This window comes from Aegilops tauschii, chromosome 6 (genome assembly GCF_002575655.3).
Source record: "Aegilops tauschii subsp. strangulata cultivar AL8/78 chromosome 6, Aet v6.0, whole genome shotgun sequence".
Classification (NCBI taxonomy): Eukaryota; Viridiplantae; Streptophyta; class Magnoliopsida; order Poales; family Poaceae; genus Aegilops; species Aegilops tauschii.
The window spans coordinates 60,849,604-60,872,240 of record NC_053040.3 but is presented as its reverse complement, the minus strand read 5'-3'; the positions used below and the strand labels follow the sequence as shown (position 1 = coordinate 60,872,240).

Genomic DNA, 22,637 nt, shown 5'->3' with positions numbered 1-22,637 from the left:
CTGACGGCGGGCCGCGGCGCGCACACGGACGTCACGCACGCACATCGCAGGCACACCACGTACAGCACATGCTCACCACGCATGCATGCACACCGGCATGGCATGCCACTAGTAATACATGTGGGTTCAGCTGGCTAGGGCGAGGGTGGCGACGCTGGTTCGATCCCTACAGCCACAATAAATTTTTAGTGCTTTTATTTCATTTTTCTGCAGGTGGCTCCCACACAAAACCGTGTCAAAGTTGGACAGAAACCATCCAAAGTGGTATTGGGGACTAAACTTACCCGGTTTGAGAAGTTCAGGGACTAAGTTTTGCTGGTTAGAAAGTTGAGGGACCAATTCTATACTTTTGAAAGAGTTAAGGGACAAAAGATATACTTTTCCCTTAGTTTATTTATTAGTAGGACATATCTTCCATATTAAAACACGCAACAATTACACTATTAATAACCCAACACAAATATATAGATATGTTTTCACAGCTGTTGCTACATATACATTGGTTATTTGGAGTCATATCTCATGTCTCAATTGTATAGCCTATAACCCACTAGAGCGTGCGATGGTTGTGTGTCTATGGTATAATTGACGGAAATCTTCCGGAATTCCAGCGAGCACATACATACGCCGCCGGGCTTATCTCCGGCATCTTACGGTTCTCTTTGGTGAAGTATAATTAAGCAGTGGTGATACTTGGTACTGTAGTACGTATAGTAGTATTGATTGAGTCGATGGTGCATGCACGTGGCTGATCATTAGTTGGTGATGGGGATGATCCTGCCGTAGGCCTTCTTGCCGTCGTCCTTGGGGATGGTGATGGTGAGCACGCCGTTGTCGAGCGCGGCGTGGACGCCGCCGCCGTCGACGTCGGCGTTGGGCGGCAGCCGCACGGTGCGCACGAACTTCTCGGCGCTCCGCTCCACGCGGTGCCACCGGTCGCCCTTGTCCTCGGCGGCGCGCGCGCGCTGCCCGCTGATGCGGAGCACCCGCTCCTGCTCCACCTCCACCTTCACCTCCTCCCGCCGCAGGCCCGGCACGTCCGCCATGAACACGTGCGCCGTCGGCGTCTCCTTCCAGTCCATGCTCGCCGTCGAGAACGGCAGGCCCAGCGCCGGCCGGCAGCCGCCGCCGCCGAACGCAGTCAGCGAGATGGCCTCCATGAAGGGCTCCAGGATGTCGATGCTCACCGGCTCCATGACCTCGTCCCCGCCGCCGCCGTGGCCGTGGCCGTTGGCCCTGTGGCCCGCCGCGTGCTGCTGCGGCTGGGGCTGCGGCGGCGGCTGCTTCCGGCCCAGCATGCTGGAGATCATCGACATGCTGCCTAGCTTAATTTATCAGATTCTTTCTTCTTCTTCTTCTAGCTTTGCTATGATATGTAACCTTGGGCTACTTGCCTTGTCTATTTATAGATGCATGACAGCATGGGTACATGAATGGATTATTACTTGTTGTGCATAGATGCCATCCATCTTCTAGGAGCTTGTGGAAAACTAGTGGATGTGGATTCATTATTCGATGGCTACACGCACTGATAAAGGATTTGTTTTCCCCAAAGATCATACGAATCATTTACTTTGAAGAGAATAGAATAAAAACGCCTTTTCATCTTGTTCATATTCATATGGCCTCGGTTCTCATGGTTTATTTTTATTTTTTAGAGATAAACTGCGACCTTTGTTTCATCAGTTTTTTATCATTTATGCCATTAATTATGGCTCACTACTTAGTTTTGACAGTAGAAATTACAACTGCTCAAAAATGACATCGTTTTGTTTGATGCATGCTTGCTCAAAAATGCCATTAGACACCTAAAAAATGTCATCGTTCTGATAGATGTTTGCTCAAAAATGTTATTAGACATTGTTACTATCAGGTCAAACCCGTTGACCATGCTATATGACCAACATACTTCTAGACCCAAATGTTAGCTCTCTCTACATCACAATGATAATTGTGGGCACGACTTGTCAGGAGTAACCAGGCAAAATAATTTAGACGAAAATAAAAATGTTGTTGGAGATCGAGTGGGACCCACACTTTAATGTAGTGCGATAGAGGGAGAGGTGACATGTGGGTCCATGGGTATTTTGGTCACACAATATGGTAAATGGGCTTTGAGCTCACATTAATGTTGTCTAGTGGCATTTTTTAGCATGCGCCTAATGAAGTGATGGCATTTTTTAGCAGTGAAAACTTCTAGTGGCAAAACTGAGTGATGGGACACAAGTAGTGGCAAAACTGAGTGATGGGACACAACTAGTGGCATAAATAATTAAGAAAAACATATTTCATATCGCAAAGTTCAAAGGGATACAAAGATTGTGAGGATGATTGGATAGCCAAATATGGCGTCCAGGATCTAAGGTAGTCGTCATACGGGCAAGTCTATGAGCCTCCATATTACAAATGTGCTGCTCATGGTCAAATTTGCAGGCCAAAAAAGAAGTCAAGTGAGTAAAGATTTCCTTTAGGATCATGCAATTGTCTCCCAGCTGCTTCGTGGTGCGTAGATCTTGAATGACTCTCAGATAGCACAAGTCTCCATCGTGTTTAGGTCCGTCACCCCTTCATGCACAATCGCGGATGTGCCAAGGAAGCAACCTTGCCTAATTTCGCTATGATTAATCTGCAAGGTCATGTTGGGCTTAGTCGCAAATATAAAGGTGAGGATGACCCCTCCTAGCAAATTCCTATTCGCTGCATTCTCCAGCAGATTGCCACTATTTCACACAGGCTAGTGACTGATTGAACTGCATTGTAGGAGCCGGTCTTTGGAATCTTCTAAAGGGTCCCTCGTCGTTTTTTTTTGTTTCTTGCTGTTTCTTCTTCCTGTTTTCTTGGGTTTTATATTTTTTATATTTTTAAGTTTATTTTTTTTTAAATCAGAAATTTAAACTGTCTTGTTTTTTTTAAATGTTCATGTTTTTCAAAATTGTTCGGAATAAATAAAAGCTCCTACTTTTTAAATTTGTTCAAAAATTGATAAAGGACATGTTTTTAGAAAATGATTGCCTTTTGCAAAATTTATTCACAAATTTTAAAAAAATTGGGATTTTTAAAGAAATGTTTGGTACCTTCTTAGGAAACCCGGTTGGTACAAGCAAATACTTTATGTGACTCGTGGGCTGGCCAGATGAGCGACCTATGCGTGTTTGCTTGACAATCTACCATAGCGAGCGGCACATAGGGGCTCGACAATCTACCATAGCGAGCGGCACATAGGGGCTCGACAATCTACCATAGCGAGCGGCACATAGGGGCTCACGCCCCTTTCCCACCCGCCTCCTACAAGCCACTTATAAGCGCGTGGTTTATAGAAAACACCTTAAAGTGGAGCAGAAGCCCTCCCACCGATAAGGGCGTTATGACCCTAAGACCAGAGAAGAGCATGACCCTAAGACCAGAGAAGATGAAGCAGATCGACGGCAGCGACTACAGGAGGCAGAGAAACCCTAGTCACCAGCGGACTTTCTTGTGGAGGTGGAAAAAGCAATCGGTCGTACTAGCTAGTTCTAGGATTATTATTATTTGTAGCCAGTGCAACCATTTCTTTATAAAGAGCGTTTTTATTAACTTCAAATGTACTTCCTCCGCCCTATAATGTAAGACGTTTTTTAACACTAGTTTAGTGTTACAAAACGCCTTACATTATGGGACGGAGGAAGTAGCATCTTAGTAGCCAGTGCAACATAAATGCAATTCATGTGATTCTACGATATCTTCAGACCACAAACAACCTTATCTACACAACACCTGTCAGAAGTCCATGTTAGGGGCGTGGAGTTTCTACACTACTGAGTGAACAGTACATTCAGAAAAACAGAAAATAAAATTTAAATTTTTTGAATTTTTGGGCAAAATTTAAGTCATCTTTGGAGTATATATGCAAAAAAATAGGAGTATATATGCAAAAAATATCACAAAAATCACATTGGTGGAAGGCGTGGTAAAAAAAACAAAATTGTTGTCTAAAAATGTTATTTTCAAACACATTTTGGAGCTCTAATTTTTTTTCCACGACGCTCACCGATAAGATTTAATGATAAATTTGGCATGCACAACAAATATTTCTTAAAGTATGCCAAAAAAAATCAGATTTTTCTAATTTTATTTTATTTTAATGTTAGTATTTGAGCCCGGGTATAGAAAGGATAGAACAGGAAACAAAGAAAATTCTAAGATTTGGTATCGAATGGGAAAACTCCAACTTAGTTTTTTCAAGCTCAAGGCTAAGTTATTTTACAGTTCTAAGCCTGACCAGAAGAGAAGATCCATTAATTGAGAGAGAACATAAACCAGACCAATGGTAGAATTTCCTCTATACTTCATGAAAGAATCTGGAGACAAACAACACAGGTATGGCACAGACGATAGAGTTTCACATGATATTAAGGGTTCACTTATTCATCACGTTTTCATCATCCAAACTCAAAGCCACATCACATCATAAGTTTGTAGACACAAACAAACATAGCAGCGATAGAAACACGACCAGAGCACACGCTGAAAACTACATTGGAGTACACCGACAACACCAGACCTGTTAACCCTGAGACAGAAGCGGCTATCACGCACTTACTGGCCACCACGCAGGCGGAGCACCAGGTGAAGGGTAGACTCCTTCTGGATGTTGTAGTCTGCCAGGGTGCGGCCATCCTCCAGCTGCTTGCCAGCGAAGATGAGACGCTGCTGGTCCGGGGGAATGCCCTCCTTATCCTGGATCTTGGCCTTCACATTGTCGATGGTGTCCGAGGACTCCACCTCCAGGGTGATGGTCTTGCCGGTGAGCGTCTTGACAAAAATCTGCATGCCTCCACGAAGCCTGAGCACCAGGTGGAGGGTGGACTCCTTCTGGATGTTGTAGTCAGCCAGGGTGCGGCCATCCTCAAGCTGCTTGCCAGCGAAGATGAGGCGCTGCTGGTCCGGAGGGATGCCCTCCTTGTCCTGGATCTTTGCCTTCACGTTGTCGATGGTGTCCGAGGACTCCACCTCCAAGGTGATGGTCTTGCCGGTGAGGGTCTTGACGAAAATCTGCATGCCTCCACGAAGCCTGAGCACCAGGTGGAGGGTGGACTCCTTCTGAATGTTGTAGTCAGCCAGGGTGCGGCCATCCTCCAGCTGCTTGCCGGCAAAGATGAGGCGCTGCTGGTCCGGAGGGATTCCCTCCTTGTCCTGGATCTTGGCCTTGACATTATCGATCGTGTCAGACGACTCGACCTCGAGGGTGATGGTCTTGCCGGTGAGGGTCTTCACGAAGATCTGCATCTGTAAATACAAAGTACAATAAACCCAGAATAAGGAGCAGTTAAAAGGAAACATGCAGGACATTAAACAATACAAGTACAGAGAGAGATGGAAGTCCTAGCTACGTATCAGCGCAATATGAAATTGAACAAACAGACTTGGGCAACCATGTTAACAGACTCGCTAGCAAAGCAAGCAAAAATCCCGATCTATCAGCACAATCTTTCTTAGCCTGGTGAGAAGGCTGAATAATCTAAATTCTAGCAGATCTATGTTCAAGTTGGAGACAACAATCTAGATAAGTGTAGATGAATCAACAACAATAAACGAATTTCAGAGTAGAGCCGACAGGCAACCACGAGGCCGAACCATGATTAAGCTAGTAATAGTAAATAAATCCAGAATCAGGATCGTATAAGAACAAAACACAAAACATTAACTTCGAACGGAATCAACTAGCTACACACCTAGATGGCTAGATGGACCGAACCAGCACAATCTCTAGCCTGGTGAGAGGTCTAGATAGCCCAGATTCTAGCATATCTATGCTCAAGTGGGACACAACAACCTAGAAAAGTGTAGATGAATCAACAATAATAATATCAACAATTCAGAGTAGAACCGACAGGCAACTACAAGGCTGAACTATGAATAAGCTCGTAAATAAATCCGGAATCTGGAACCTATACAAGTACAAGAGCCCAAGTTTATCTACTGGATAATCCATACATAATCGCTTTGGGGATTTAACAACAGACGAGCAGAATCAACTTAGGCTACAAGAACACGACACACAACAAACGAGCGAAATCAACCCCAGCTACACATATCTAGATGGACCGAATCAACAACAAACGGCGGATCTACTCGATGGTCGATGCATAATCGAATCGACAGCAATCGATCGACAAATAGTATGCCTTCAGCCCGCAGATCTACCCAATAGAACGTAAATCGAGCGGAATCGGAAGGCGGAGGGATCGGAAACTCGCATACCTTGAAGGAGGACGAGAGGGCCTTGGCTTTCAATCGGTCGAGGAATTTCCCGGTGAGATCGCGGAGAGGGGATTGGATTGGTTTGGTTTGGTGGACGGGAGAGGAGAGGGGGGCGGGGATTTTGTAGTCGGGGATGGGAGGCCGGGTCAGACGGGAACGGAGGAAGAGTCGCGCAAGGCTACGGCAGCGGTGACGTGTGGCGTGGGAACAACCAACCAATAAGATTTTATTTTTCTTTTGCTATTTTTTTTCAGAGTACGCCAAGGCGTACCATAGCTTTATAGAATGTAGAATGTTAGCTAAAAAAACTATCACTCGATGCGAACAACGAGTGAAGCACGAACAACACACCCGACCGGACAAAGGACAAACACCAGGCAAAACGAGTTACAACACCAAAGAGCCTATCCTAGAAAGATACACCGAATCGCATCTCGACCGACGCCGGGCACCTCCGAGACCACCGACCACCGCAGAACTTCACTTGCCGACGCACCATCCACCTTGAGCGCCTAAGAGAAAGTGACAGATGAATGGCAGGACTTGATCCGCTCCGGGAAGCCACCGTCTTGGAAACACCGACGACGGGGGTACATAGCGCCACGAAGGATCAATCGAGGACAGCGGTGAACACCGGAGGAGATCGACAAGGATCCAACATGTCTCCAAGCACAATGCTCCCTACAGAGGAGCGACGTCGAGGACGCCGCCATTGTGCCGATCCAAGAGCGGAATCGAGGCTTTCGCCCGGAGACATCCACCAACTCCAAGAGCGCGAGGGGAAAGGCGAACACGCTCGGCGATGCCTCCAAGGAGGATAATGACATCCACGGGTGCCATCATCGCCGGCCCGGCAAACGCCGTGCAAGATTTTCATCCACGTGTAGCCCATCTCCACACCTCCATGGAATTGGGGGCACTGTCCAAGAGACCTCACACCGCCGCGACCGCAACACATGCCGGCGTAGCTGCAAAGCCGAGGACCAACGACCGACCGCCCGACAGAGTAACCACTGCCACACCACCAACTCCCAACCTGCACGAGGACCTGCAGCCAACCAACACCTCTGGCCAGATCCAGAACTGCCGTCGCCCACCAAGGTACAGCCTTGCATCGACCGGACCTGCCTCACCACAGAAGAACCCAGGCCGACACCAGCAAAAGAGCAGCACCGCTCGCCACGCCGCACAGGGGTGGCCAGCCGCTCGCTGCTTGCCAAGACTCCATCTTGGCCGAGCCATCGAAGCGCCGCCATCCGCCTGCTCGTGGGACTCATCGCCGCCTCCAGCTAGCTCTGCCGCCACCAGAAACGGGCCACCTCGCTGCTGCCAGGCTCCGCCAGGTCCGCCGTGCCACCAGACCACCTGCCGAGCGCCGCCCATCTGTCCTCACCTCCGACCGGCCCGGATCTGGCCAGGCACGAGCTCCCTCGCGGCAAGGAGCACCAAGCCGCCACCGGCCTGCGCACTCCGCCGCAACGCACCGCCACCCGACCGCCGCGCCGCCCCGCACCACTTCCCGCCAGCGTGCAACCGCCCGACACGCCAGCCACCAAGATCCGCCGTCAGGCCGAAGAGGCGCCCCCCGCGACCACCGCTCCAGGAGAGGGCATGAGGGATCCCGCCGCCACCGGCACCACGCGGGCTTTGCCCGGCGGCGGGGAGGGGGAGAGGGAGGGGGCCTGGAGACCGGCGGCTAGGTTAGGGCACCCGAGCCGCCCGCGGGGGGGGAGGGGGGCGACGCGGGGCAGAGTTTGTGTCTTGAGACGGCGAGGAGTGAGTGAGGAAACTCTTTTGCTGTATTTTCTCGCCTTGTTTTTTGACCCGTCAATCAAGCAGCCGATAGCTTTAAGGACACCTCCACCGCTGGCCGCAAATTCAAATAGCCGAATACAGACGTTCAAATAGTCGTACACACAAAGTACAAATGTTTAAATAGCCGCACGTAGCTAGTTTAATTTTTTTTTTAAATTCAAATATTACAATCCAGAGTTTTCCTCACTGATACTTAATCAGATCTTCTTTCAGCTACTCATGAATTGCTTGATGCCGAATTTGTTGATGCATATGAATAAACTCTTTAAATGTGGCTGGATTCTACTATAAAAGTTTGATAGGATCACCCATATTTTCAAATTCTAGAGATGCGGCAACATCCTCACCCTCATCCTCGACGATCATGTTGTGCATGATCACACAACGTGTCATCACCTCACACAAGGTCATCGGATCTCATTGTTTAGCAGGTCCATGAACAACTGCAAAATGGGCCTGCAGAACTCCAAATGCCCTCTCGACATCTTTTCTAGCCGCTTCTTGTCTTTGGGCAAAGTGAGACTTTTCTGACCAACTGGGTTAAAGATGGTGTTGACAAAGGTAGCCCACGGAGAATAGATACTGTCAACTAGATAATAGTCCATGTTGTACTCATGCCCATTGACAGTATAGTGGCAAGGAGGAGCTTTTCCTTTAGTCAGCCTCGCAAACAATAGTGATCGCTGCAACACATTGATGTCATTGTGAGACCAGGGCATGCCAAAGAAAGCATGCCAAATCCAAAAACCATGTGAAGCAACAGCTTCAAGAATGATAGTGGGATTCTTAACATGACCCTGATATTGCCCTTGTAAAGCCTTCGCGCAATTCTTGCATTTCCAATGCATGCGGTCAAGAGATCCAAGCAAACATGGCCACCCTCTTGCTTCTGAGATTGCCAAGAGCCTCTTGATCTCTGCCACAATTGGTTCTCTCACGTACCGAGGTCCAAACACCTTGACCACTACAGTTGCAAACCTGGCCACCTTCTTGCTTCTGAGATTTCCAAGAGCCTCTCGGTGTCTGCCACGGTTGGTTCTCTTAGGTGCTGAGGTCCAAAACACCTCGACCACGGCGATTGCAAACCTAACCATGGCATCTCCGCATGTGCTCTCAGACATTCGTATGTACTCGTCCCATGAATCAGCGAACGTGCCATATGCAAGCATCCGAAGTGTAGTCGTGCACTTCCGGTAACCATAGAACCCAATCGTTCCCAGGGAATCCTTCTTCAAGATGAAGTAGTCATCATAGGACCGGACGCCATGGTACAAACGATCGAAGACGGTCTTGCGCATCAAAAAACGCCGGTGAAAATGGTTAGCGAAGAGTGCATCGAGGGTAAAGTAGTCATCCATCAGTGTCAAATGGCCGCGCGCCCTGTTGCGGTTAAGCACTCGATGACCCTTGATCGATCCCTTTAAATTAAAAACATGCTTCCCTGCATGCTCCGTGTCTTCAAGGACCGAATGCATCATCACCATCTCATCCATGTAGTCCTCGTCGGATGAGTCGTCAGACTACTCAACATAGTGCTCGTATATGTACTCCAAATCGGAATCCATTGGTCGAAAGAAGAAGAGACAACTTTTTTAGTTCCGGCAATACGTCGAACAGTTGTCGGGCATGGTGACTATAACAGTAGCGGATGGTACCTGGCGGGGTGGTCAGAGGAGAGGGGTTGAATGGCGACGAAGGAGAAGTGGGGTGAAGTCCGGCTGGAGCGCTGGAGGTGACGGAGCGTAGAGTTCTGGTAGGGGTGTGGCACAACGGCCAGGGTGGTGGAGCGGTGATGAGGGCAAGAGAGAAAGAAGTAAGGAGAGAAAATGGGGAGGATGGAGGCGCGGGGTACGGGAAGGGTTTTGGGTGGGCCAGGCGTGTAAGCCCCCCCTGTTTGTCTCGGGTTTGCCGGAAAAAGTACGTCCCGGGCTGGACAAAAAGCTCGACGCTCGCGAGCATAATGAGCGCTCGATAGTTCGCCTCGTGCTCATTAGTTACTGAACCAAGCTGAACAGTGTTTTTTGCTCATTAAGCTTAATGAGTTTAACGAGCGAGCAGACGAGTTTCATGAGATAACTCGTTTAGCTGACGAGGGGGAAGGCCGGTGACTTTCCTACGAGAGGGGGCGGCTATAGCGGCCGGTGTGGGGAGGGCGGTCGTCGGCCAAAAGCGGCTGGCCAAAGCTCGCGGGCGGCGACAGAGGGGACGGGGAGAGGGTGGAGGAGCAGCGAAGGGGGGCCAGAGGGGGGAGGTGCATTACTTGCGGTGGCGGCGGCGATGGCGCGCGGTGGCTAGGGGAGAAACCCTAACCGCAGCGGCGTCGGGCGGAGGGGGACAATCGAAAGTGATGAGGGTGCGGGGGGGGGGGGGTTCTTTGCTGTAGTAGTAGCGATGTGCAATGGTCGGTGCTACTGCTAAGCCCACTAGCTGTAGCGCCGGTGGTTAGCCCACGCTACAACTAAGTGGGCTACCGTTTTTGGCCCTGCGGCTCACATAACAGCAGCGTGGCCCATGCTAACCAACGCTACTCCTAAGCCATACCAGTAGGGCGCTTTGTGTCGGTGTCAAAACCGGCCGATCTCGGGTAGGGGGTCCCGAACTGTGCGTCTGAGGATCGAAGGTAACAGGAGGCGGGGGACATGATGTTTACCCAGGTTCGGGCCCTCTTAATGGAGGTAATACCCTACTTCCTCCTTGATTGACTTTGATGAGTATAGGGGTTACAAGAGTTGATCTACCTCGAGATCGTAATGGCTAAACTCTAGATGTCTAGCCTATATGATTGTGATTGCCCCTACGGACTAAACCCTCCGGTTTATATAGACACCGGAGGGGCCTAGGGTTGTACAGAGTCGGTTTACAGAGAAAGGTATCTTCATATCCGAACACCAAGCTTGCCTTACACGCCAAGGAGAGTCCCATCCAGACACGGGGGAAAGCCTTCTATCTTGTATCTTCACGGCCCACCAGTCCGGCCCACGTCACATAGCCCGGACGCCCGGGGACCCCCGATACGTCTCCAACGTATCTATAATTTTTGATGGTTCCATGCTGTTTTATTATCAATCTAGGATGTTTTATAATCATTTTATATCATTTTTTGGTACTAACCTATTGACATAGTGCCAAGTGCCAGTTGCTGTTTTTTCCATGTTTTTTACATCGCAGGAAATCATTTTCAAACGGAGTCCAAATGCCACGAAACTCCATGATGATTTTTTATGGGCCAGAAGAAAGTTAATGGGCCCTGGTTGCACCTGGGGGGGGGCGAGTGGGGCATAACCCACCAGGGCGCGCTAGGAGGTCCAGGCGTGCCCTGGTGGGTTGTGCCCACCTCGGGTGCCCCCCGGACCGCCTCTTTGCTCTATAAATACCCCCAAAATACCAGAACCCTAAGGGAGTCGACGAAATATTCATCCAGCCGCCGCAGAGTCCAGAACCACCAGATCCAATCTAGACACCATCACGGAGGGGTTCACCACTTCCATTGGTGCCTCTCCGATGATGCGCGAGTAGTTCTTTGTAGACCTTCGGGTCCGTAGTTAGTAGCTAGATGGCTTTCTCTCTCTCGCTGAATTCTCAATACAATGGTCTCTTGGAGATCCATATGATGTAACTCTTTCGCGGTGTGTTTGTTGGGATCTGATGAACTTCGAGTTTATGATCAGTTATATCTTTTTATATCCATGAAAGTTATTTGAGTTTCTTTGATCTCTTATATGCATGATCTCTTATAGGCCCGTATTTCTTCTCCGATATTTGGGTTTTGTCGTGGAATTGTCACGGTAGATGTCCTTAGCGCGAGGACTTAGTCGTGAGGCCAGCGCATCTCTGTAGTAGCTTGAGAGGGGTTGATTGGGATGAGAGATGCAGGGCGGATCAACGCACAAGACAAGGGTTTAGACAGCTTCGGGCCCCGGGAAACATCATCCGGTAACAACCCTACATGCTGTTTGAGGCTAGGTCTCATTATGATCACGGGAGAGTCGCCGGCTCCGGCTCTCGGTGTTTAGCCCTAGAGATTATTTGTTGTTCCTTGTCCCTCTTTGGGGTGCCCTGCCCCTCCTTATATAAGTTAGAGGGGCGGGTTACATGTGGAGTCCTAGTAGGACTAGGACTAGTCTATCTTTTCTTATAAGTTAATTACAAGTCCGGGTCTTGCTCCCTCGTAAAGGAAACATTCGTCATCCCTTTCTTCTTAAGCCGGCCCATCATAACATGAGCCGGCCTTCTGGGCCTTGGGCCTAGTCTTCTATCTGACCCGCCGTCGGGGTCATCCGTGAGTTGTCAGGCTCGTGAGTCGTCTGACAGTGAGCCGCCAGACCCGTGAGTCGCCAGTCCTCCGGCGGGTCACGGTGAAGCGCCAAGTCCGGCCGGGTCATACTTCCGGCCGGGTCATACCGCGGGGTATATCCCCGACATTAGCCCCCAAGTTTAATTTGGATTTATCCATGTTAAACTGATCTGCAACATAAACACAAGAACAAATTGACAGGTTGTACTCCGGGTTAAATATTCTTGTAAGCCGGCACTTGATCATCCTTAAGTCCTGGTGATCTCCTCCTTGATACATGCCCATGAACTTATAGCAAATCTCCTTTAGTAGATATGTTCCAACTTTTGTGAATGCAAAAAATCCATATACTTCTTTTGAGAAATCCGGGTCAATAGGCCAGCTTCAGAGTCAATTTGCTGGCATTGGTCTCTTGTAGAGAAATATTGTAAGAAATAATCCACTTGAATCGGCTTCCAAAGCGCTGGCTTAAAACATATTGGTCTTGAAATACTCATCTGCCTTTCAGCCGGGTTGAAGAAGTAAGACTTGCCGGTTTATCAAAATTGCCGGCTTATAAATATTGATAGCACCGGGTCATAACTATTGCCGACGTCGGGTCATAATTATTGGTGACGCCGGATCATGATTGTTGCAAACACCGGGTCAATTTGATCCTCCTGACTTGCTCAAAACTGATAATTTGAAGATTTTTCTCCCTTATATCCATATTACCTGTAGCCCCCAAGTCTTGAGCAGAACAAAGTGATGGTTTAAGACTTGCTCCAATAAATGTTGCAACCTTGAAGAAATCCGGTTTATTCATCTCAATCATATAAACTGAATATTCCACACATGTAGCCCCCAAGTGCCGGGTTGTCATGCTTGCAGCAACCAAGGACTTGTAATTGCTTTATGCTTATGAAAACTTCAACCAGTGTAGCCCCCAAGGGCCGGGTCATTATGCAATAATGAACAGGGATTTTTGAAAATACGATCATGTAGACTTTAACAGCAACGTGTAGCCCCCGAGGGCCGGCTCATTTAAAATGTGATGAGTCGGGTCTTCAATAAGTTGAGCAAAAAATGACTTTGCATTAGCCCCCAAGTGCCATGGTGCATGCTGGTAGTGACATGGGACTTGTATATTCGATGTAATCTCGATTTGAACAATGTAGCCCCCAAGTGCCGGGTCGTAAGCCTGCAGCGACTCGGGACTATTTCCTCCATTGTGAAATAAATCATGCCCATTGATAAAAATAATAGCCGTTGTGCTGAAGCGACTTTGAAAACCTCAATCATAACACTGGTTATTGATAATCACAATAGAAATCCAGCCATGTTGGCTATTCAAGATTTGAATAATATAATCCGGTATGAAAACCTCAATCATTCAATATCATCATGAAAATTCAGCCAGCTTTGGCTATTAAAGACTTGAATACCTCATTGGTTGACAAGTAAACCTGGAGTTTAAATACCTGGCGGCTCTTGGCCAATGACGACTTAATGCGCCTTCATTGTAAGTCGGAATTTTTGTAACCCGGTGGCCTATAGCCCTTGAGAAAACCAATAATTGATAACCCTTTTGAGACACCAATTTCAGTGATGAGCTTGGACTGAAGCATTTATATAAGTCATAATTCTGCAAATCCTGCACAGAGTTTAAACAACATATGCCCTGGCGACTTAACGTGAAAAGCCAGGGCAGGTAACCACCCAAATGTAGTCTTACCCTGCACACAAGTAGATCACAAGAACCCTTGGCGGTTTATCGCAGGGCTGGTCATAATATCTTACATATGACCACTGACGTGTAAAAAAGGAGTTACAGATAAGCTTGTTATGAATCATAACTTTGAAACATAACTATAATATCATACTTGTGATATTGAATTTGCATTGTCGGTTCATATGACCTGTGATATTGAATTGTACTGTCGGCTTATGATACCTGTGCAGTAAGTGTGATAACCCAATCCTTAAAAGCCAATGCTTCCACATAGATGATGATTGTCATAAGCCGGCGACTTATCATCGAAAATCAAGCCGGGTTTAAATAGAAACCACTTATATACACTTTAGATGTGTTCAAAAGAGCTTCAAATAAAATCCCAAAAATTATTTGCAAAAAGAGACTTCAAAAATTTGGAGGCTTCTGATTCGAATACGATCAGAAAACCGTCCCAAAGGGGTTAAGCTAAGATTCGAATACGATCATATAGCCCCCAGTGGCTTTTGGCGTTGCCGATCAAGAGGGTACCGACAGCTATGTTCTCTTTGGTTCGAATACGACCTATGTTTGAACAGGAAGCCCCCAAATGACCTTGAGAGTTGTTTAACGACGCTGATTCGAATACGATCCACGTCGGTTCCCAAAGGGGGTTGAGCTATGGTTCAAATATGACCAAGAAACTCCCCAATGAGCTCGGCAGTGTGCCGATCAAAAGGGTATCGACAGCTATGTTCTCTTTGGTTCGAATACGACCTATGTTTGAACAGGAAGCCCCCTAATGATCATGAGAATATTTAACGACTCTGATTCTAATACGATCAGGGTCACACCAAAAAGGGTTAAGCTAAATTCAAATACTATCAGCTCCCAATGGTCATTAAAGTAGGGTACCTATATTTGAGTTGTGCTTTGTAACAGACTCTCTTTGCTCCCTTTAATTTTTCCTGATAACTCGAACTTTGCGAGAGATAACCTCTTTTTGAACCGGAAATTTGTAAACCGGATATTAAGAGCTTCAAAGCTTTATAAGATACAAATTTACCTTGAGCCGGACGTTTGAACCGGATTTGAGAGCTTCAAAACTTTGCGGGAGAAAGATATCCCTTGAACCGGATTTTAAACCGGAATCTTTATTTGAACCGGCAATTTTCTGACGGCTTTTAAAGTTTCATCAATATGGTAGCAGCCTCCGGAACCGGGTTATCATTCCCTCCAACGACCCGGGGTTCCCGAGTCATGTCACTGTCATTCCCTCCAACGACCCGGGGTTCCCGAGTCATGTCACTGTAGCCCCCGAGTCTCAAGATGACTCGAGGAGTTGGCTTGAGATTCTCCATATTTAACCGTGATATAAACTGGCGTAACTTGTATATCATTGGTGTTGATAACACGATGTGTATCCACAGAAGGTTGAGGTGACTGCGGCGGGTTATAAATGATCCCGTATGAGCCGTGTCAGCAACTCGGCCAATGGTTCCTTCCAACTGGTTGTTTGAAGTTTAACCAAACTGTAGTGATGGCGACTTGTGCGCATGTCCATTGAGCCATCCAGGTGCAGATGGCGGGTTGATAGTATATGATAATTTGCCTCCATTTTGTTGAAAGAAAACCGGGCTACCCAAGCCGTGACTTGCTCATACTCAATAAACAGCTCATGCAGACGGGTGCGGCCCGGTGTGTTGATGTAGACCAGGCCACGAGAGACGGATGGAAAAGACAACCGCCGCGTCAGAGGCAGCTCAAACAGATGATCCGGCCGTGCCGTTGTAAGCCGGCGCGGACGGGAGTGTCGGCCGCGGGGGCGGACGGGTGACTTATCTGTGGTGTTGTAAACCGGCGCAGACGGGTGAGCTGGCCGCGGTGCTGGTGTTGTAGACTGAGCCACAGAGGCGGCGGTTTGCACACACATTTGTTGAACAATGCGGTATGGTTGGATGCTGGCGCTTGATAATATTGGCGCGAGCTTTATATCAGTGACATAACAATCATTCTTGCAGTGAATAATTGTCCTGCATAAACAATATTGCAGACCAAGACAAAGATAAACTGTTCTTTTACAAAAACAATACGTGCTAATAAAACAAACTTGGATAGATATCACCTGGTTTGTCCGCACAACGGATGATCTGGATATAGCGTCCGTGAATAGTCTCCAGTAGTTTCAACGGTGATTTATCCACTCTCTCTTTTTATTGTAATGAGGTGTTCGTGGCAGCGGCCGCTGGGCGTTGGCACTCAAACAGGGGCGATTGAAAACATAATCAAGACTGCGGCAACTTGCGGCGCGGCCAGTGATAGCGACTCGCTGCAGAGGTCAGGTGTTTCATGGAGTATCAACAGAGGGACAGCTTGAAGACGACTCGCGGGCGACTCAACAGGCGGCTCAACAAGGGTGAGACGGCAGTTAATGCGCGAGGCCCCGGGTAGCTCGATAGGGCGGCTCTCCAGCGGCGGTTCTCCGCGAGTCGACCATGGACAGCGACTTAGGCGGCCGTAGGGGCTGTGGCAACAGAGCGAGTGAGGCCGGCGCGCAACAACCTTTAGCAGGAGCAAAACTGACAAGGTGCGGCGCGGCCCGAGGCGGAAACGAGTCGACCCGAAGGCAAACGGCGGCTCAACGCGGGATGGCAGCTCGCAGGAGAAGGAGTCTGCAGCTTGCAGCAAGTTGGGAGTCCATGCATATATAGCGGTCGTACTCCCTCCATGTATGTATAGTAGTTATACTTCTTTGGAATTTTGCTGGTAAAGAGGGCCCTTCACGTGGAGGAAAAATAGTGGCAGCAACTATAATCAATTTTCCCAGGCATGTTCCACCAGGTCAAAAAACTGCAGCCAAGGAAAAAAGAAACGGCCTCGGCGACTTGATTCTTGTGCTGGTCGGACTCAGAGGCCGGCTCTCAGCGCGAAACAGCGGTCGGCGATTCGAGGCACGGCCGGGTCGATTTGGCGCGGCTCATCGCAAGACTCTATAGCAGAGCAATGACCCACAAGCAGGGCGAGACCACGGCGGCAGAGAACGGTGGCTCAAATCCGCGCACGCAATCCACCAGAACGGCGGCTCAAGGCAGAGGCAGCCGGTGATGTGGAGACGAGGCGGTAGTATGGAGCAGAAGTTGATTGAAACTAGTCACGACTGCCGCGGAAGCAGAGGAAAACTGGGGCAGCGGCTCGAGGCCGGCCATGGCGGAGTCCGAGTCCGACCCCTGTTCAAATCCTCATCCTGGTCGATGTCAGTTTGGCTAACCATGTCCGTGTCTTCCATGTCGTAATCTCCCCTACTGAACCAAGCCATTGGGAGACCCACGTGACAAACTTGTGAAGAACTTGACTGATTTTTGCATACCTCTCGTCTTGTTCCTTCCATGCAAAAGGTAGTAGTACTATTCCTTGATTCTCGTGCAAACATTGCTCTGCTGTTTTGGCCTATACCTGGGACGCAGAGTAGTAGACTAGCAGTAGTATATTTGATTTCAATAAGGAAGCTGATTGCCCCTGGCCTGGAAGTAGGAGAAGCAGTGATTTATAGAATCGCCTGGTGATTTGAAAATTGTACGAGCAGATCTTGTGTTCTGTTCAGGAAACGCGCGCTGCGTAAGTTTTTATTAGATCTGACCCAGCAGCTTGCACGAGTATGTCTAAGAGAAAGAAAAATCCAATGCGCCGATCCGATTGCCCTGTGACACCGCAGATGGAATTCTTGTCGGTCTTGTCGACGTACATATGCAAAAGTGTCGTACAGCGGCTTGCAGCAGAATTGATCTTTTATCGGAAAAAATCGCGGCGGCGGTAACATACGGAGAAAACAACAATTTCTTGTAGAAAGTTGAATTTGCCGGCTCTGTCCAAGGTTGTCCCAAGCTGAGTTTACTCTGCCAAATATTTCCATGCCAGCTCATCTTCGATCGGAAAATCGCGGTGGCGGCTGCCCAACTCGCAACCCTAAAAACCTTTCAATCTTGATCTTCGTACATGCCGTTCCGACTGTTCGTCAACAACGTGGATCCTTCCATGCCAGCGGCCGAAAATTTCGCAGAGACCCCATGGAATCTGTCTGCTTGATGTGGAGCTTTCAGTTCCAGTTCTTCATGATCCGGACGATCGCGAACTTCTCGAACCCTAGGAGAGATCCCTTCAAGAACTCATCACCACCGTGCGCAGCCCCACGGTGGGCGCCAACTGTCCTGGAATTGTCACGGCAGATGTCCTTAGCGCGAAGACTTAGTCGTGAGGCCAGCGCATCTCTGTAGTAGCTTGAGAGGGGTTGATTGGGATGAGAGACTCAGGGCGGATCAACGCACAAGACAAGGGTTTAGACAGCTTCGGGCCCCGGGAAACATCATCCGGTAACAACCCTACATGCTGTTTGAGGCTAGGTCTCATTATGATCACGGGAGAGTCGCCGGCTCCGGCTCTCGGTGTTTAGCCCTAGAGATTATTTCTTGTTCCTTGTCCCTCTTTGGGGTGCCCTGCCCCTCCTTATATAAGTTAGAGGGGCGGGTTACATGTGGAGTCCTAGTAGGACTAGGACTAGTCTATCTTTTCTTACAAGTTAATTACAAGTCCGGGTCTTGCTCCCCCGTAAAGGAAACATTCGTCATCCCTTTCTTCTTAAGCCGGCCCATCATAACATGAGCCGGCCTTCTGGGCCTTGGGCCTAGTCTTCTATCAGACCCGCCGTCGGGGTCATCCGTGAGTCGTCAGGCTCGTGAGTCGTCAGGCTCGTGAGTCGTCTGACAGTGAGCCGCCAGACCCATGAGTCGCCAGTCCTCCGGCGGGTCACGGTGAAGCGCCAAGTCCGGCCGGGTCATACTTCCGGCCGGGTCATACCGCGGGGTATATCCCCGACAGGTTTTGTTTGGCCAACTTGATCTATTGATCTTGCAATGGGAAGAGGTGCCCGGTAGTGGGTTCGATCTTACGGTGCTTGATCCCAGTGACAGAAGGGGAACCGACACGTATGTATCGTTGCTACTAAGGATAAAAAGACGAGATCTATATCTACCGCCATATAGATAAACAGATCTTTTCTACATCATGTCATCATTCTTATTGCATTACTCCGTTTTACATGAACTTAATACACTAGATGCATGCTGGATAGCGGTCGATGTGTGGAGTAATAGTAGTAGATGCAGGCAGGAGTCGGTCTACTAATCTTGGACGTGATGCCTATGTAATGATCATTGCCTGGATATCGTCATGATTATTTGAAGTTCTATCAATTGCCCAACAGTAATTTGTTTACCCACTATTTGCTATTTTTCTCGAGAGAAGCCACTAGTGAAACCTATGGCCCCCGGGTCTTCTTCCTCATATATTTGCCTTGCGATCTACTTTTCCTTTGAATTTTTATTCAGATATATTAAACCAAAAATACAAAAATATATTGCTGCACTTTATTCTATTTACAATCTATTATATCAATCTACCACAATTCATCTCACGTCCGTTTACCAATTTCTGGCGCCGTTACCCGAAAGGGATTGACAACCCCTTTAACACGTCGGGTTGCGAGGTGTTGTTGTTTGTGTGCAGGTGCTGTTTACGTTGTGTTGCTTGGTTCTCCTACTGGTTCGATACCTTGGTTTCATAACTGAGGGAAATACTCTACCGTCGCTGTGCTACATCATCCCTCCCTCTCCGGGGAAATACCGACGTAGTTCTAGCTACCATCAACCCCCTTATCCAGGACTCCCTCAGTAGCCCCTAAACCAGGCTTCAATGACGATGTGTCCATCGCGCAGATTGTCTTCGGCATTGCAAGGCGGGTTCCTCCTCCGAACACTTCAAAGTAGTTGATCAAAAGAACTATATCTGGCTCTGTATAATAGTTACAACCCTGAACCACAAGGGCAAAATACTTAAACAAAAGATAGGTTATGTCTTTTGACAGCTTTTCCGGCGAGGCGTCGTGTTCCGGCCTTATTATTATTTCGAACCGTTTTTCAGCCTCCCGCTCCGCGTTTTGAGGCGCGGTCTTCATGGACACGTCTTGTCAAAGCAGAGATTGTGTCCCCTTATTGCGGGATTCTCATCAATATGGGTTTGGGTAATCCAACCGTGCCGTTTGCACGACCCCTTGGGAATATGCGAGTTTTAAGGCTCGTGGGGGGACGCTCGATAGTCACTGCCTTTATAAGGATAAAAAGACGAGATCTATATCTACCGCCATATAGATAAACGGCTCTTGTCTACATCATGTCATCGTTCTTATTGCATTACTCCATTTTCCATGAAATTAATACACTAGATGCATGCTGGATAGCGGTCAATGTGTGGAGTAATAGTAGTAGATGCAGGCAGGAGTCGGTCTACTAATCTTGGACGTGATGCCTATGTAATGATCATTGCCTGGATATCGTCATGATTATTTGAAGTTCTATCAATTGCCCAACAGTAATTTGTTTACCCACTGTTTGCTATTTTTCTCGAGAGAAGCCACTAGTGAAAGCTACGGCCCCCGGTTCTTCTTCCTCATATATTTGCCTTGCGATCTACTTTTCCTTTGCATTTTTATTCAGATCTATTAAACCAAAAATACAAAAATATTTTGCTGCACTTTATTCTATTTACGATCTATTATATCAATCTACTACAATTCATCTCATGTCCATTTGCCAATTTCTGGCGCCGTTACCCGAAAGGGATTGACAACCCCTTTAACACGTTGGGTTGCGAGGTGTTGTTGTTTCTATGCAGGTGCTGTTTACGTTGTGTTGCTTGGTTCTCCTACTGGTTCGATACCTTGGTTTCATAACTGAGGGAAATACTCTACCATCGCTGTGCTACATCTTCCCTCCTTCTCCGGGGAAATACCGACGTAGTTCCATCTACCATCAAGGAGAATTTCTAGCGCCGTTGCCGGGGAGGATCTTCAACATAACCAGGTTCCTAATCACAAATCTCATCTCCTCGCAATTTACATTATTTGCCATTTGCCTCTCGTTTTCCTCTCCCACACTTCACAAAAATTTGCCGTTTTATTCGCCTCTCTTTTTCCGTTCGCCGTTTTATTGTCAGATATATTCTCTGCTTGCAATCATGAGTGATTTTGGTATGGCACCAACAGATGATGGCCTGACTCCTAAGATTGTACGTAAGGGGAATCTGGATGCTAAAACTTTTATCTTGGGGCAAGGGAACGTTATGGGAAAAGAACGTATCCAAGAATTTTTCAATTGTGTTGGAAATCTGAGTCTTGATGATGCTCCTATAGTTAAAACTACTAGATCTTATGCGGATGCTATTTCAGCACTAGTTCTGAAACTTGAAAGTAAATTTATCCGCACTCACCCTACTTGCAAAGATTGTTTTTTGAGCTTCCCAAAATAAAGAATCCTAGAGCCAAAAAGTTGGCCACTCTCGTTCTTATGAACGAGTTTGACTACATAATTCGGGAAGCTAGGGAAATCTTTGATTTTTATGGTATGAATCGTGAAAAGCCCGTGATAGATGAAATTCTTTACAATAGTGACTATGCACTAAGGCATTTTCTTGGGGATAATAAGATCTTTGATGAGAATCTTAAAAAGGAGGTTCCCGTTATAGAAATAATCCAACAAGTTTTTAATAATGTTAATCAACACTATTCTTGGATTGTTGCGGGAAATCAAAGGGGTTATGATGAAAACCAACTAAGGAATGCTAAAGTTTCTATGGATAATATGTTTTATGTTGTGTTTACAAAACCTCCTGATAAAAATATCCCCAAGAAAATTAAGAAGAACAAGCATGACAAAACTTAGATCCTTGCCTTACGCCTAGCTAAGGGCGTAAAACTATAGCGCTTGTTGGGAGGCAACCCAATGAATACAATTTATTTTTGCTTTTTGCTTTCTGTTCTTGAGTGTTTAAACAATTATGCTACTGGTATGATTGTGCTTTTTAGGTTTTAATTAGTGTTTGTGGCAAGTAAAGCCTATAGGATCTTCTTGGTTGATAGTTGTTTAATCTTGCTGAAAAAGACAGAAACTTTGTGCTCACGAAAATAATTTTCATAAATCACAGAAAAGAGCTTTTGCTCTGATTCTTTTTGAAGAAGATTAATATACAAATTACCTGGTCGTCCTATTTGGTAGAATTTTTGGAGTCCTAGAAGTTTTCGCCAAAGTCAGATTACTACAGACTGTTCTGTTTTGACATATTCTGTTTCCTTTGTGTTGTGTGCTTATTTTGATGGCTATATGGTTTTCTTTGATGAGTTTTTGCCATAGAAAAGTTGGAATACAATAGATATAATAAAAAAAATATGAATTGGTTTGATACAACACTTATAGTAGTGGTTTTCTTTCTTATACTAACGGATCTCATGAAAGTTTTGTTGAGTTTTGTGTGATTGAAGTTTTCAAGTTTTGGGTTATCTTACGATGGATGAAGGAAGGATGTAAGAGCCTAAGCTTGGGAGATGCCACGGCATCCCAAGCTATTATCCAAAAATGAGCAACCTATTAAGCTTTGGGATGCCCCCGAGTGGCATCCCCGCTTTCTTCCAACAACTATCGGTATTTTACTCGAGACTATATTTGTATTCGTCACATGATATGTGTTTTGCTTGGAGCGTCTTATATGATATGT

The 22,637-nt window shown here is 47.3% G+C and overlaps 3 protein-coding genes across 3 annotated transcripts; all 3 read right to left on the bottom strand.

Annotated features, from left to right (window-relative positions):
* Positions 1-443: 443 nt before the first annotated feature.
* On the bottom strand, positions 444-1,387 carry LOC109747953 (18.9 kDa heat shock protein). Its single transcript, XM_020306998.3, has one exon. It carries the CDS (start codon positions 1,314-1,316, stop codon positions 756-758), a length of 561 nt encoding a protein of 186 aa, XP_020162587.1. The 5' UTR covers positions 1,317-1,387; the 3' UTR covers positions 444-755.
* A 2,972-nt stretch (positions 1,388-4,359) lies between these two features.
* Positions 4,360-6,425, bottom strand: LOC109747950 (polyubiquitin 11). The gene is made up of 2 exons (XM_020306995.4): positions 6,241-6,425; positions 4,360-5,265 (listed from the first exon to the last, which is right to left on the bottom strand). Exon 2 carries the CDS (start codon positions 5,263-5,265, stop codon positions 4,576-4,578), a length of 690 nt encoding a protein of 229 aa, XP_020162584.3. The 5' UTR covers positions 6,241-6,425; the 3' UTR covers positions 4,360-4,575.
* Positions 6,426-8,462: 2,037 nt separating this feature from the next.
* On the bottom strand, positions 8,463-9,548 carry LOC141025816 (uncharacterized). Its single transcript, XM_073501740.1, has 2 exons — positions 8,847-9,548; positions 8,463-8,738 (listed from the first exon to the last, which is right to left on the bottom strand). Exons 1-2 carry the CDS (start codon positions 9,546-9,548, stop codon positions 8,463-8,465), a joined length of 978 nt encoding a protein of 325 aa, XP_073357841.1.
* Positions 9,549-22,637: the final 13,089 nt, after the last annotated feature.

Excerpts from the sequence above, each read along its gene's own strand:
- LOC109747950 (XM_020306995.4), bottom strand. The coding sequence starts at position 5,265 with ATGCAGATCTTCGTGAAGACCCTCACCGGCAAGACCATCACCCTCGAG.
- LOC141025816 (XM_073501740.1), bottom strand. The coding sequence starts at position 9,548 with ATGGATGAGATGGTGATGATGCATTCGGTCCTTGAAGACACGGAGCAT. Across the intron at positions 8,739-8,846 it reads AAGGGCAATATCAGGGTCAT|CGATCACTATTGTTTGCGAG; the intron begins GTTAAGAATCCC and ends AATGTGTTGCAG.
- LOC109747953 (XM_020306998.3), bottom strand. The coding sequence starts at position 1,316 with ATGTCGATGATCTCCAGCATGCTGGGCCGGAAGCAGCCGCCGCCGCAG.